Raw genomic sequence first — 14,538 nt, 5'->3', positions numbered from 1 at the left:
ACCGGCAGCAAATCTGTATGAGACCCAGGATGAAGGCCATGGCTGAACAAGCAATCCATATCCCGCTTCCGCAAGGCAATTGTAGTCATCTTGAAGCCATGGCGAGACAAGACAACCACAGTCCATTTCCTCAACCGGTTCGTAGTCATCCCGAAGGCATGACCACACAGACAAACAGTGTTCGCTTCCTCAACCCCTTCGTAGCCATCTCAAACGTAGCCACCTCAAAGCCAAACACAGCTCCGTACCACAGTTCCATATCACATCTAAACCCCCCATGCAGCCCACACAAAGACGAATAGATAAGCCCATCCAGACTGCCTCTGCGCACCCACCTTCCCAGCCATCCAGAAGCAAACCACAGCCCATACCAACACGCAACCAACTAACCGCACACAGACCCAGAACTCAGCCCCAAACGCTGCCTCTTCGACGGCGGCGGCGCCTCGCGGCTGGGAAAGAAGTCGGTCCCGCGAACGAGACCGTGGGCCTCAAATGGTTTGTCCGGGCGATTGCGAATCCTTTTGGTAGTAAGTTCGTGAAAGTCGTCGCGTTCAAGGCGATCAAAGTTGGCGACCGTTGGGAATTGCTCCATGAATTCTACGAGACGCGTTTTGTTGTACGGGCTTTCGGCTTCGCGCTCGGGATCGGACTCCCAGTCCAGGAAGAGTTTGGTTTTCGCACAGTAGTGCGAATATACTTCCTCAATGTAGTACTGTCCGAGATCGGTGCTTTTTTTGATGTCGATGTAATTAATGCTGGATGAATCCGAAGGCCTGGAGAAAGTTCTCGGGAGTGTAGAGCTCTTGGAAATGTGCCACTAGATCCTCCATGCTAAGACAGCCTTCGAGCAAATCTGGGGCGTCTTGTACAGCAGTCTTCACATGTAACTGCGGGGGTATTAGTAGGTGTGTCGGAATCAGAGTTGTATGGCTTACTTGTAGACTCTTCAGCATGTTGTATCTCATCTGCTTCGACTTATCCATTATGAAGGCCCGCAAGCTTGCGTAGGTTCTCGAGAACCACTTCAGGTCGGGGCGATCTTCGCGATAAGTCCTTCCTTTAGCCCCGGAACACAATGCTGGAAATTCATGAGGAACACGTAGCGCGTTTCGCGGTCCAAGATCTCCATCATTCCTTTCCATTTTGCCTCGATTTCGTGCTGCTGCACGTCGGGATACGCATTCCTCATCTCCGACCTAATAGCTGCGTCGAGCGTTCCCCCCACCACTGCACCAGCTCCTTTGCCATAGAGAGTGAATCCAACTGCAGCAGCCGCTTCCTGACGGCGCTTCATCGTAGGAATCACACGAGGTAAAAGTTGATGAGAGCGGATATCGAGGATGTGTCTTCCTTGATAGACGAAAACGAAGGTGGTGGATGGGCCTCAGACCAGAAGGGCAGACCTGAAGGTGAAATTGAAATAAAGGGGAGGTTCACGATATCTAAGACTGATTGGTATACCATAAATCCCAATTTTGAAGAAAATAGATGTGGAATTTCTTAGACCTCAAGATGGGACTAAAGAGGAAGAGGGAGAGAGTAGTGAGGTTGACGCGAAAAGAAAGAAATAAACTAAAGTGGGCGAGGTTGAGTTGGAATTACCTCAAAACGGTTGTAAACCTCAAAACGGTCCTGGGACCGTAATTTGCCGCGAATTCCGTCTTACGGTTAACAAACAAAGTAAAAGGAAAAGTTGAAGTAGGAAGTATATACAAAACAGCCTCATAACTGTTATAGTAGTGAAATAGAAAAGAAAGCACAACTAAGTAAAGTAATAGATTCCAATGAAGGAAGCTTTCCTCACCTTAGCCTTTGGAGTGAAGTCGAAGACTTGGCCTCGTATGTTTTTGTTAACAAAAGAGATTGATGATCTGATATTAAGAGGGAAGAGAACAACAAACATAGTCTACCATAACAGGCTGTATAGTTTGGATTCGATTTTCAGTCACAATCGTTTACCTCTGAGAGAGTTGAATGAATGGTGGAGGCTGAAAATAAAAGGAACGTGTTATATCCTTCCACTTAGGTTGGTGGGCCCGTAAGCAGAACTGACATCATCCCGGAACTCCGACATGCGTGTACCTCAACTGCTGTCAACACCTACAAGGTACTAATCTTACTTTTTGTTGAGTACGACTGTTGATTGCTGCAGTATTCCGACAACTTTGTAAGAGGCATAATAAACAAATAAAGAGTAATATGTGAGAAGCAATCACCCATTATATAGAACCAGTAGAATAGAATATATGTGGCTTCAAATGCCAGAGCTGCGTGATTTATAAGTACCAAGTGGCATCTGGGGAGACCATAAATTTCCACGTAGGGTCGCGGGTCGCGCTTTCAGATTTAGGGAGTCTCGGCGCAACGACATCCATTAAATTGGCCTGGAGACAAAAACGACAGCCAAACAACCACCGACTGTGGCCTTCTGTACGATTAAATTACTTTCATGTTTCAATTACAATCTACCTTTCATATTGCTTGAATGCTTGGGCTTGAAGGCATTGCTACAGATGCTTTGGTTACGAGGGAAAGGGAAATTGACAGTTGCAGATCGACCCGAACACTCTGGGCTCAGGAGTTGAAAGCGCAGGCATGGCCAAACACGACGACACATCCATATCACCCATGACGCGGAGTCCTGCGAACCTCTCGCCGGCTGCAAGCTCTACGAACATTCCCACAGCGGCATTCCGACAATCGGGTCTCCGCACCGAACTCAACACCGATGGCTCAACCACAACGGATTTACGGCCGACCTTCAAGGACTCCAGCCAGCCCACAACACCACGCCAGGCAGAGCTGCGCGAGGCGGATGACTATATGAATGGGGGCCTCCCGCACGAATCTTCAGGGACTCCTCCGCCCATTGCCTCAACAGAAGCGTCCGCAATCTCCCGGCCATCGAGCATCAGACAAACTTCCGCTGCACCAAGCGTCAGGGGAGCTATCTACAGTGGGACACAAACGCCCCCCGGACGAAGGAGTGTACAATTCGCAAGAACAGATTCGGCGGATATAGCAATACCAGCGCGATGGGATGTCTCAGATGCGGACGGGGATCCGCAGGGCAAAGGCATATCTCTCATGTCTAAACTGAGAGCTCTGGCAATAACAGGAGGATTGAACACACACACACGGAGCAAAAGCACGGGCAATATACAACCTTACGCTGGGGGGTCGTTATCTGCACCGCACTCGCCGACTGCGGATAGATTTGGCTCGTCAATTGGGGTGCCTGGGACTCTGGAGGAGGAGGGCAGCGATGCCGATGCCGATGCGGAGCAAACAGCTGATGAACAAACCGTGGAAGATGCTGCACGTGCGAAGAAGAAGCGTCGATACCGTAGGCCGCCCTGGGGAAGCCTGCAAATCGACCATTCGACCTCAGCGGAAGTGGGCGCATCGTCTAGCAGGATTAGACGCCGAAACACTATGCCTGATGATCTCGAGGAACCTCGTGGCGGCGTCTCTGAAGGCGAAGGAAGGGACAGACTGGGCATGGGATCTGCTTGGAGAAAGGGAAGCTCATGGGTATCTGGAGGGCGCGGCCATAATTATACAGGGAGCAATCCGAATGATCCCAATGTGACTCCTGGGCGCCGACCACTCACACTCAGACGACTGACGGGTATGGGTGGATCTGATAACGAGGGCCAATCGCCGAGGCGGCCATTCTTGGGCTTTGATCGGGCAGGAACTACCGGCGCGGCAGCACGTCGCTGGGGAGTTGTCAAACATGGACTTAAGCTGCTGGGACAAAAGAAAGAGCCTCACATGGTTGACTACAAGAAATCTGCAGAGTTGATGGCGGAGCTGCGTGCTGGTGCACCGGCTGCCTTGATGCTGGCGAGCATGATTCAAAGAGATGAGCACGGCAACAAGAGGATACCGGTCTTGCTTGAACAGCTCAAGCTCACGATTACCGATAGTAGTACTACCCAGGACGGCAAAGTCGCCGAGTCAGAACGGCACCTTAATTACCGCATCATGCTCGAGTATGGTAGTGGCCAGAACCGCATGAAGTGGGTTATTGATCGGTCACTGAAGGATTTCTTGAACCTGCATCTGCGATACAAGCTCCAGGCCAGCACCGACAAGTATCTTCAACTGAGAGATATAGAGCACAGGCCGAAACAGCCAAAGTTCCCCAGGACAGCGTTTCCTTATCTCAGAGGCGTTCGTGGTATAGGCGACAGCGACGAAGAAGGTGGGGATGCTGATACAATTAGAGGTGATGACACCGCTGGCGAAGCCACACACAGCGAGCTAGACTTGCCTGGTAGGAGAAGAAGGCCGACACGCCCAGGTATGGGACACCGCAGGAGATCCAGTGCCCAACTCGAGAGCACCGCCGGCATGACTGCAGAAGAGATTGCGATACACGCCAGGGAGGCCAAGAGGCAATACAACGAGAGGCAACGGAAGAAGCTCGAGGAGTATTTGCAGGCGATGATACGCTGGCTTATTTTCCGGGCTGATAGCAACCGCCTGTGTAAGTTCCTCGAGCTGTCCGCGCTGGGCGTTAGACTTGCGGCTGAGGGGAGCTATCATGGCAAGGAGGGGTTCCTGGTCTTTGGGACGTCGAAGGGGATTGATTTTAGGAGGATACTTACGCCGACTGCGATATTCGCGAGGCATACGCCGAAGTGGTTCCTGGTTCGGCACAGTTATATTGTCTGTGTGGATTCGCCTGAGAATATGCATATTTACGACGTGTATCTCCTCGATGGCAAGTTTGAGATCGTGTCCAAGGAGAAGAAGCTGAAGCAGAAAATCAAGGATACGAATGCCATGGATATGGCCATCAGAGCCAAGACCAAGGCGACGTATCCCCAGCATCACAGGCTCAAGTTGCGCAATTCGGAGAGGAGGATTGATCTCTTGGCCAAGAACGAGCGGATCATGAGACAGTTCCAGGAGTCGATTCAGTTCATTATGAAAACATCGCTGTGGTCTAAGCCGAATCGCTTTGATAGTTTCGCTCCCGTCCGACAGGGAGTTTATGCGCAATGGCTTGTGGATGGTCGGGATTACATGTGGAATGTATCTCGCGCCATCAACATGGCTAAGGACGTTATCTATATCCATGATTGGTGGCTCAGTCCTCAGTTGTATATGCGTCGTCCGGCAGCAATCAGCCAGAAGTGGCGATTGGATCGACTTCTCCGGAAGAAGGCCCGGGAAGGCGTTAAGATCTTCATCATCATCTACCGTAATGTTGAGGCTGCTGTCCCCATCGACTCTGAGTTCACCAAGTTCTCGATGCTGGATCTGCATCCGAATATCTTCCTCCAGAGATCTCCTAACCAGTTCAAGAAGAATCAGTTCTTCTTTGCGCATCACGAGAAGATTTGCATTGTTGATCACACAGTGGCGTTTGTTGGAGGCATCGATTTGTGCTTTGGTAGGTGGGACACCCCGCAGCACTCTGTTTGTGACGACAAGCCTACTGGCTTTGAACACTCGGATGAGCCGAAGGATGCCGACCACTGCCAGTTATGGCCTGGAAAGGATTACTCGAATCCTCGTGTGCAGGACTTCTTCCAATTGAATGCACCGTATGCTGAGATGTATGATCGTTCGAAAACACCGAGAATGCCGTGGCACGACGTCTCCATGCAAGTTGTTGGGCAACCGGCTCGCGATCTGACAAGGCATTTTGTTCAGCGCTGGAATTATGTCCTACGGGGCCGAAAGCCAACGAGGCCAACACCGTTCTTACTGCCTCCACCAGATTTTAGCCAATCTGAGCTTGAAAGCCTTGGACTGAACGGCACGTGCGAAGTACAGATCTTGCGATCGGCTTCCAACTGGTCGCTGGGAATCGATGACACTGAACACAGCATCATGAACGCGTATTGCAAGATGATCGAGGAGTCGGAGCATTTCGTCTACATGGAGAACCAGTTCTTCATTACGAGCTGTGAGACGATGGGCGTGAAGATTGTCAACAAGATCGGTGATGCCATCGTCGAGCGCGCAGTGAGGGCGTACAAGAACAATGAGAACTGGCGCATTGTCATTCTCATCCCACTCATGCCCGGATTCCAGAACACGGTCGATGCACCAGATGGGACCAGTGTTCGTTTGATCATGCAGTGCCAGTTCCGCAGTATCTCGCGTGGCGAGAACTCCATATTTGGGCGACTGAGAAATGAAGGCATTGAGCCCGAGGATTTCGTCTCCTTTTACAGTTTGAGAGCTTGGGGCAAGATCGGGCCGAACAAGACGCTGGTCACGGAGCAGCTGTATATTCACGCGAAGGTTATCATCGTGGATGATCGCATTGCGCTTATTGGATCGGCCAATATCAATGAGAGGTCTATGTTGGGCTCGAGAGATTCAGAGTGTGCTGCTGTCGTCAGAGACACGGATGTCCTGTGGTCAACTATGGGCGGTGAGCCGTTCCAGGTGGGCCGCTTTGCGCACACGCTGCGAATGCGTCTTATGCGTGAGCATATCGGCATTGACGTAGACGACGTCATGGAAGAAGAGCGCCGCGCCGAATTAGACCGAGAGGAAGAGCTGTTCGAGTCCAGAATGGACGGTGTCTACGACGACGATTCCGATAACGAGTTTGCAAGCGGCCAGGCCCGCCCGGCGCGCAAGAAGGCCGATACGACTGCCCAGAATAGCAGCCTGCATAGTTTCAACAATAGTGTTGATACGGATGGGGAGGGTAATTCGAACTTCATGCGCGCACATGTTAGTGCGAAGACGCGTTCCTCGAATGAGGAAGGGAATGGGGTTCCAGATGTTGAGGGCGATGGCCCGGATAGGATGATACAGGCTGAGGAGTCTGGGTTAATCCACGGCCGCGACTCGACACTGATTAGTGGACGCGAGGTTTTGGTCGCCGATATTGCCCCTGAGGGTAAAGGTACTCTTCAACATCCGAAGCACCCACATAAACGACGTGCTTCGAAAGCAGGCAAAGAGTCGGAACAGGCTAAGGAGACCGGTAACATTGGTTTACCTCCTTTTCTCTCGACCCGTAGCAACACAGAGACTTTGGGACTACCACAGCTTTCTCAACTTCCTTCTCTCCCTGTCGTCGATGATACGGATATTGGCGGTCCCCCGGTGTACAGAGACCCCAAGGGTGGCAAAAACGCGGGTTTCAACCCCTTAACCGCGGATATTACGCGTGCCCTCGTGGACAAGGACTGCATGCGCGACCCCCTCAACGACACCTTCTTCGACGACGTGTGGACCCGCATCGCCGAGAACAACACCAAGATCTTCCGCCGCGTCTTCCGCTGCAACCCCGACAACGAAGTCACGAACTGGCACGAGTACACCGAGTTCCAGGCCTACTCCGAGCGCTTCGCCCAGTCCCAGGGCGTCAAGAGCGAGGGCAGACAGGAGCAGGAGAGTAAAGGCAAGAGTGGCCCACCTGGTGCTACCATGCCGCTGCAAAGCCTTGGCGTGTTGGGTGAGACCGTCACAAATGTTGCTGAGAAACTGAGCGCTGCTGGTCACGCCGACGACGAACATCCCCACGGCGGCGTGAAGAAGTGGGCCGACGATGCGGATGCGAGACATAGACATCTCTCCAATGCAGCCGAGATGGAAGCTACACTCTCCAAGAGCAAGGGACCAGAATTCGACGAGAAGTCCCCTGCGCCTGTTGATCGCCAGAGCACCATCGATAGCGCTGCAGCCCGTGTCCCGACTACGGGTCTAGACTCGACGACTACGCGCACGACTACCTTCTCTGCGTCCCTACCTACTACTACCACTACTGGCGCAACGGAGAGCACCGCGGCGCCTACGCACCAGGGCTCGACGAGGGCGAGGCGCAGGCGCGGGACGACGAAGAGTAAGAAGGGGTTCTCGGCTGCGGAGGATCTGTTGACGCGCGAGGAGGCGTTGTCGATGCTGGAGCTTGTGCAGGGAAATTTGGTGGTGTTCCCGACGGAGTGGTTGAAGTCGGAGGAGCATAATAGTAATTGGCTGTATCAGGTTGATCAGGTGGCGCCGTTGCAGATTTAGTAAGTTTTCCTCTCCCCTCCCCTGGCAGATTCAAACTGCAGGTTTTTTTTTGCGGAGTGGATTCTAACGTAGTCTTTTTAGTGATTAAGCAAGGCGAAGTGAGATGCAGTGGGATGATGGGAGACGGTGGAGATGATGTGAGTTGGATGGCATGGGGAAAGCTCGAAACGTAAGTATTGATATTAGAGAGCCGTACATATTCGTCGATGTGATTTGGCGTCGGTGGGGAGTGAAGAAGGGGGGTTGCATGGTCTAGCGATTATGGTGTATATTCTTGTAGTCAGTTCGAATAGACTTGTTTAAACATAGTATAACAATGCCATCATATGTGTAATAAATATCTTTTGGACATCGTTATTGTCCTCTCTTGGAATACAACTAATTACATAATATGACAGTTATACATATTCGTACCTCTTCTTTCTATACAACATACACACCCACCCCCAACCTCCTCACACCCTCTCACTAACCCAAATCGCCCCTCGACACCCCAACCTAATAACCCCCGTCAACAACTCATGCGGCACCGCCAACTTCGCATCATTCTCCACCGCATGATCCAAATGCTCCAACTCCTCATCCCTAATCCTCCTAATCTCCCCCACCAACCCCCTCAACTCCCCCCCCACCTCCACCCCCTCCTCCTCCATCCCCTCAACCATCTCCAGCAGCGTAGCAACCTGCTCATTATAATGCCCCCCTATCTCCGTCTCCACCGCCTCCGTACACGCCATCGCTGCTTCGCGGCCTAGGAACGCGGTGCCCCACCCTAGGGCTGTGGCGGCGGCCACCCAGACGGGGTAGAGAGCGGTAGGGCGCACGCGGTGCTTGGCGAGGAGGGCGTTGAAGGTGGAGAAGTGGGCGGCTTCTTGGTCGTACATGTGTTTCATTAATGGCCGGAGGTGGGGGTGGGAGGCGACGATGGGAGGGGTTTGGGCGCGGTAGATTAGGGTTGCGGCGAGCTCGCCGGCTTGGTTGACGCGGAGCTGGGGGGCGTTAGTCCTAGCTGGAGAGAGAGGGGGGGGGAGGTGGGAGGAAGGGGGACTTACGGCGCTGGAGAGGAAGTCTCGTTGGGCTTGGGTTAGGGGTTTGGAGGGCTTGGAAGCTCCTGCGGCGGGCGAGGTGGCTGCGCTGTCGGTGGGGGGCGAGGGAGAGGTGTTGGGGGAAGGTGCAGCTGCAGCAGCTGCGGCGGCGCGGTCTCGAGGCGATGTGTGGAGAGCTCGTGTGCGGGTTGCTTGGGAGAATCGTGGGGTAAGGAAATCATATATTGGGAGGTTGCATCGGACGAGGCGGGCTGCGGGTTTGGTGGTGAGTGGTGCCATTGTGGCTATATAAAGGAGATTTAGCCAGAAAGGTAGCAAATAAATGGTAAATAGCTGGTAGATAAGCGTATAGATAGATCAGAGCTGAGATATTCGAGGTGGAAATTGTTGGTTTGTTGCTGCGTTCGAGGTTTATCGAGGCATTATTGGCATTCCGATGATGGCCGGCCACTGACCCATGGGCGCCCGGAAATTTAAGGTTTTCGGAACAAGTATTGTCCGTGATAAAGTTAGTGCACCCTCAGCCGCCTCTGGACCCATATCGCCCTCCATTTCCATCCAGACTACTTACTCTCTTTATTCTTTCTTCTTCCAACAACCCCGACAACTTCTTTCTTCTACTTCTTTACTTTGCCTCACAAACTTTTCCGATACATCGCACCGAGTCTGTGACTTTCTGATATCGGACTTTAACTAGTTCGCTTCATCTGTTCTTGCGCTTCACGAGGCAACCCCTTGTCGACAAGCACACGAATTCACCAAGGCCCTTTGTGCCAGCGCCCGCACACAGGCCTTGCATACACTCAATCAACATAATCGCATACTTCAAATAATCTATCGCAATCTATCACAATGTCGGATATCGACGAAGAGCTCCTCGCCCTTGCGGGTGACGCATCCTCGGATGAGGAAGACACCGCGCCGGTGACAGCTACCCGCACTGCATCGGACTCCCCAGACGCAAACACGCCTTCTGGGAGCAAAGGCACGGCTAAGAAGGCCCGCGGCAGACGCGCCGAGTCGGAAGAAGAGGGCGAAGCGTAAGCATTTCCAACTCGACCTCACTTTGCCACCCGACTCAAATATCGCGTCGCGCGCTGCAATGTACTATTTGCTGACTCTGCGTTAGTTCTTCGAGGAACTCGTCACCGGACTCACAGCGATCAGCTCCTATGGATGAATCGGAGTCGGATTCAGACAATGGCCCGGCAATGTTCGATGATGGAGACAGATACCCGCTCGAGGGCAAATTCGTGAATTCCTCTGATAGAGCGGAGATTCTTGCGATGCCCGAGATCAAACGTGAGGAGATCCTTGCAGAGCGCTCGATGGAAATTGAACGCGATCGCCAGAATAGGGCTTTGCGCCAACTCCTCCACGCGCGCGAGGCTGAGCAGAAGAGAGGCGACAAGAAGCGCAAGGCTGGCAATGCCGACTTGGACGAAAACCAGCGCAAGACTTCCAGGCAGCGCACCAAGGTTGGTGGTGGACGTGTCGGAGAGGCGAGCAGTGGCATCGACAGCTTGAAGCGCGCTAGAGATGAGAAGGCTGACCGATTGAAACGCCGCAAGGAGGATTTGGAGCGCAACGGCGGCCACAGGGCTAACAATCACGACCAGTCCGATGACGATGCTGGTGCGGATAGCGAGTTGGAATGGGATGATGGGAAGGCTAAGCATGGCCGTTCAGCCTCCCCGCCGACACACTCTCCGCCTTGCGAATTGCCCGACGTTCAGAAGGTGTCCATTGGGAGAACGAAGTTTGCGAAGCTCTGTTTCTATCCTGGTTTCGAAGATGCGTACAATGGTGGATTTGTTCGTGTCAGTGTTGGGGCGGATAAGGCGACTGGTGATAATGTCTATCGCATGGCTCAAATCATGGGTTAGTACCTCTGTTGCGTTTCTTCGGGGATCGATTTAACAAATTTTTAGGCTTTGAAGAGGGCAAACCGTATGCCTTGGAGAAGGAAAACGGCCAGACCTTTGTCACAACGCAATATGTCACCGCCGCTCACGGGAAAGCAGTCCGTCCCTGGCCATTCTTCACCTGTTCTAACTCGCCCATCACCGAAGCCGAGTTTAAACGCTACATGCAGACTTGCGCCGTCGAGAAGGTTAATATCCCTACTCGCCGCCAGCTCGCCACCCAGGTGGGACGCATCGACGCCCTCGTGAACCGCAGCTGGACCGAAGCCGAGCTGACCGAGAAGCTCCGCCGCTCCGGCGCCCTCGCCGCAAAATACAAGTCCGTCGACCGCAACAAGCTCAACAAGCGCCTCAACCAAGCTAAACTCCTCGGCGACGTCGACCGCCAAGAGGAGATCAAAGCCGAGCTCGCCGCCCTCGAGGGCCCCAAACTCGCCTTCGGCACCTCCCTCCACAAGACCCCCGCCCAGACCGGCCCCAGGACCCTGTCCCAGCAGGACCGCCTCGCTATTCTCAACCAGGAGAACCGCCGCAAGAACAATGAGGAGATTAAGGCTGCCCAGCTGCGCGAGATGCGCGAGCAGCGCCGGATTGAGGCTGCGATTGCGCGTGGTGAAGATGCGGTTGTAGATCACAGCCGTCGCGTACGCACGCGCGCTGTGCTCAAGCACGATGTGAATAAGGAGTCTGGCAGCGGTGCTAGCACGCCTGCTAAGGTGGCGACGCCGAAGCTGAGCCCGAAGAAGGAGTCGGGGGTTCTGCCGCACATGGCGAAGCTGCACGCGGAGATGGAGAAGCAGAAGCAGAATGGGGGCATTGCTACGATGAGGAGGCCGTTGTGCGATGATGATATCATTGGCGCGATTGACTTGGGCATTGAGATTGAGCTATAGATTGTTGTTGTTACGATAGGATTTTTCACTGGCGGGTGAGGGTGTTTGCCTGCCTAGAGCGTGGTTTTACATATTGTATTGTTCATTTACCTTTACATCACATTTGGGGCGGGGTTTTGGCGATGCATGCACATTGAGGAGTCAAGCCTGAAGGTCCCAGGCATAGCGTTGATGGAGAGCTACGGGCATGTGTGCACCTGTTGAGCTGCTCAACATCGTGGGGAGTCGATGAGGTGGTAGTTACAGACGGGATAGGGGGTATAGACTTGGATGGAAGAAATTGGCAAAAAAGAGAAGCAGAGAAGCTATGGAGATTTGACCACACTCGTCCCCAATCTCAGAGACATGTGAATATGGAATTCAAGTGCACATGAACTTTGGAAGAAACAAGCCTCGGCCCTCACCGTTCGTTTCCATGTTCTCGTTCTGGAGTCTTTTGCGATTGGGATTTCCAGATTGGTGGAAATTATCAAGGGGCAAGAAGTTGATAAGTCTGTTTATTTACTATGCGTGCATCTCTTTGATGCTGCATCATACGTCCAAGCTCACTAGAACACAAATAACAAACGCATCTCAACGAACACAAAAATGCAAATCATCCCAATAATCCCAGCCCCCATCATGCACCGTACTCGTACTTTCCCCCCCGACTTAACCGAGAACTCCCCAACCCCCTGAAACCAAGCCCTAACCTCCCTCCCATGCCTCTCCCCCCCCCCACGATCCGATCGCCATCCCAGCATCCTATCCCCCCCATCTATCCCAATCCCAGCCTCTAACAGACAAACTCACCCCACATCCGCAACCTCCCCCCCCCATTCGAAGAAACCACCTCTCCGCTCCACTCACCCGCCCCGCGCGACTGCGCCCCAATCCACGATGACGCGTAGACGAGACGCATCTCTTGCACCTCCGCACACGCTACGCGGGTGACGTGTCAGGGCGCCGTAAGTGCCGCAAGGGCGACCGCCCGGGTGGGGGGGGTGCGCCGCAAGCAGACGTGCGTGCGCGCCGATCAGACGTGGTATGTTGGAAAAGTCTCCGACAAAGAAGCGGATACCGCGACCGACCTGTAGCGTGCTGCGGTGTTGCTGTGGTGTGGGTGCGTTGGCCCCGTATTTTTTTGTTGTTATTGGCGGTGCGACGGCGCGCGACTTAGGGGGGGATGGGGATGGGTATTTTTAGGATGGCGCACACGGTAGCGTGGCGCTGTGGGTGTGGAGTGGATGCGTAGACGCGGGGGGTGGGAGAGTGACACAGGGGAAGGCAGGTATGTCACGGGCCAGGTGTTTGCGCGATGGTTTGTCTGTGCTGGTCGTGCGGGTTTTGGGGCGACGAGGGGGACGAGGGGGAGTTTGTGCTTTTGTGCCTTTGTGTGTCTGTGCTGGGGCCTGGATGCTGCTTACAACTTTCTGACTTTCTCTTTGTCGCCTCTTTGTCGCCTCCTTGTCGCCGAGACGGGAATCGGTCCGGTGCCACGTAGAGTGGTGGTGTTGTTGATATTGAAATTGAAATTGAAAGTGCCGTTTAAACCTCGGGAGGATGTGGAAATGATAAATCCCGAAGAGTTAAACCCGGTCAATTAGAGTCTACTAGAAGTCTATCAGAGTCTAATCGAGTAGCTCAAATTTATGACGCGTGTTTATTGTGGCTCCTTCGTACCTGTCATATGGGTTTGAATACGTGTTGTACAGTAAATAGACATTGGGGCTGACCGGAACAAGATTTTCTAACACGCTTTTCTGGGCCCACAGTCTTTGTTTCTTGCCTCTTGCCTTCTGTTTCTTGCCTCTTGTCTCTATGGCTCTGTACACCTGCCGCCGGCGGGGGTATGTGCAATCCACAGCTAAAGTACATTACATACTGTACGTAGATTCCAAATCCGAAAATATGAGACCGCGCAAGCCCACTATACTTGAACATGTTCCCCGCCGGTGACGTTTGTCGCCAATTGCCATGCCCACGTCGTGGAGCTTCAATGCTTCCATCCACTCATCTTCCATCGGGTCGGGCCTTCATCGCGCATGCTTCTGCGAGACCGCAGGAAAGTGATAGCTCGCGCATCATCTCATAACTTCCCGTGTGGCTGATGCTTCTGGCCTCTTTTCGCAAGCAACCAAGACATTATCCCGCTTGATTGTTCGGCGAGTTTGACTAGGATAATAACCCGACACACTGCGGTTTCAGCCGATCGCGATCTGGACACTCACGGCTCCTCACAAGTATGCAGCCGCAGAACGCACTTTATTTGGTCCTGATTTGCACTGCAGATTCTGAAACGGGCCGCAATGGGCGCTCCCACCAATGAGATAGGGCTCCATGGGAGGAGCTACGGCAGGAGTAACGTTCTATTGCACATCGGAGGCATGGCTAGGCTTCCCCAACCAACCCCATTTTTGCGGGAAGCTCGGGAGAAAGTTCCAATGGAGCTCACTGGTTGTTGGCCATGGCCAATGACCCGTGTTGGGCACGAACTGCTCACGTATGCTTCTCAACGATATATGTGAGCTGCCTTGGTTGAGTCTTTTTGCCTTGCGTGTGACGAATGTCAGGAGAACGCCCAGAAATAACACTGTTTGTTCGAGCCAGGGACCGTACACTCTGGCATCTCCAATGCAACATTACCTTTCGCCAGCTTTAGAGACATTGACGAACCAGGCAAGACACTATCCA

At 53.2% G+C, this 14,538-nt stretch overlaps 4 protein-coding genes across 4 annotated transcripts; 2 read left to right on the top strand and 2 right to left on the bottom strand.

Annotated features, from left to right (window-relative positions):
- Positions 1 to 752: 752 nt before the first annotated feature.
- On the bottom strand, positions 753 to 1,297 carry VE01_10176 (uncharacterized protein; the record flags this gene model as incomplete). Its single annotated transcript, XM_018279582.1, has 3 exons — positions 753 to 890; positions 939 to 1,056; positions 1,101 to 1,297. 3 exons carry the CDS (start codon positions 1,295 to 1,297, stop codon positions 753 to 755), a joined length of 453 nt encoding a protein of 150 aa, XP_018125559.1.
- Positions 1,298 to 2,097: 800 nt separating this feature from the next.
- Positions 2,098 to 8,320, top strand: SPO14 (Phospholipase D1). Its single transcript, XM_018279581.2, has 2 exons — positions 2,098 to 8,000; positions 8,083 to 8,320. The coding sequence occupies exons 1-2, from the start codon at positions 2,599 to 2,601 to the stop codon at positions 8,087 to 8,089; spliced, it is 5,409 nt and encodes a 1,802-aa protein (XP_018125558.1). The 5' UTR covers positions 2,098 to 2,598; the 3' UTR covers positions 8,090 to 8,320.
- Positions 8,321 to 8,360: 40 nt separating this feature from the next.
- Positions 8,361 to 9,467, bottom strand: VE01_10174 (uncharacterized protein). The gene is made up of 2 exons (XM_018279580.2): positions 9,054 to 9,467; positions 8,361 to 8,990 (listed from the first exon to the last, which is right to left on the bottom strand). The coding sequence occupies exons 1-2, from the start codon at positions 9,324 to 9,326 to the stop codon at positions 8,457 to 8,459; spliced, it is 807 nt and encodes a 268-aa protein (XP_018125557.1). The 5' UTR covers positions 9,327 to 9,467; the 3' UTR covers positions 8,361 to 8,456.
- A 149-nt stretch (positions 9,468 to 9,616) lies between these two features.
- On the top strand, positions 9,617 to 12,466 carry VE01_10173 (uncharacterized protein). Its single transcript, XM_018279579.2, has 3 exons — positions 9,617 to 10,087; positions 10,177 to 10,928; positions 10,979 to 12,466. Exons 1-3 carry the CDS (start codon positions 9,900 to 9,902, stop codon positions 11,863 to 11,865), a joined length of 1,827 nt encoding a protein of 608 aa, XP_018125563.1. The 5' UTR covers positions 9,617 to 9,899; the 3' UTR covers positions 11,866 to 12,466.
- The last annotated feature ends 2,072 nt before the right edge of the window (positions 12,467 to 14,538 follow it).

The sequence above is a fragment of the Pseudogymnoascus verrucosus genome, assembly GCF_001662655.1.
Source record: "Pseudogymnoascus verrucosus strain UAMH 10579 unplaced genomic scaffold scaffold_74, whole genome shotgun sequence".
In the NCBI taxonomy this organism is placed as follows: domain Eukaryota; kingdom Fungi; phylum Ascomycota; class Leotiomycetes; order Thelebolales; family Thelebolaceae; genus Pseudogymnoascus; species Pseudogymnoascus verrucosus.
This window is presented reverse-complemented; position numbering and strand designations above follow the sequence as displayed.

What these genes read in the sequence shown, in the direction of transcription:
- SPO14 (XM_018279581.2), top strand. Translation starts at nt 2,599, where the DNA reads ATGGCCAAACACGACGACACATCCATATCACCCATGACGCGGAGTCCT.
- VE01_10174 (XM_018279580.2), bottom strand. Translation starts at nt 9,326, where the DNA reads ATGGCACCACTCACCACCAAACCCGCAGCCCGCCTCGTCCGATGCAAC. An exon ending in GAGACTTCCTCTCCAGCGCC is followed by an intron (nt 8,991 to 9,053) that starts GTAAGTCCCCCT and finishes AACGCCCCCCAG; the next exon opens with CTCCGCGTCAACCAAGCCGG.
- VE01_10173 (XM_018279579.2), top strand. Translation starts at nt 9,900, where the DNA reads ATGTCGGATATCGACGAAGAGCTCCTCGCCCTTGCGGGTGACGCATCC. An exon ending in TCGGAAGAAGAGGGCGAAGC is followed by an intron (nt 10,088 to 10,176) that starts GTAAGCATTTCC and finishes ACTCTGCGTTAG; the next exon opens with TTCTTCGAGGAACTCGTCAC. An exon ending in TCGCATGGCTCAAATCATGG is followed by an intron (nt 10,929 to 10,978) that starts GTTAGTACCTCT and finishes ACAAATTTTTAG; the next exon opens with GCTTTGAAGAGGGCAAACCG.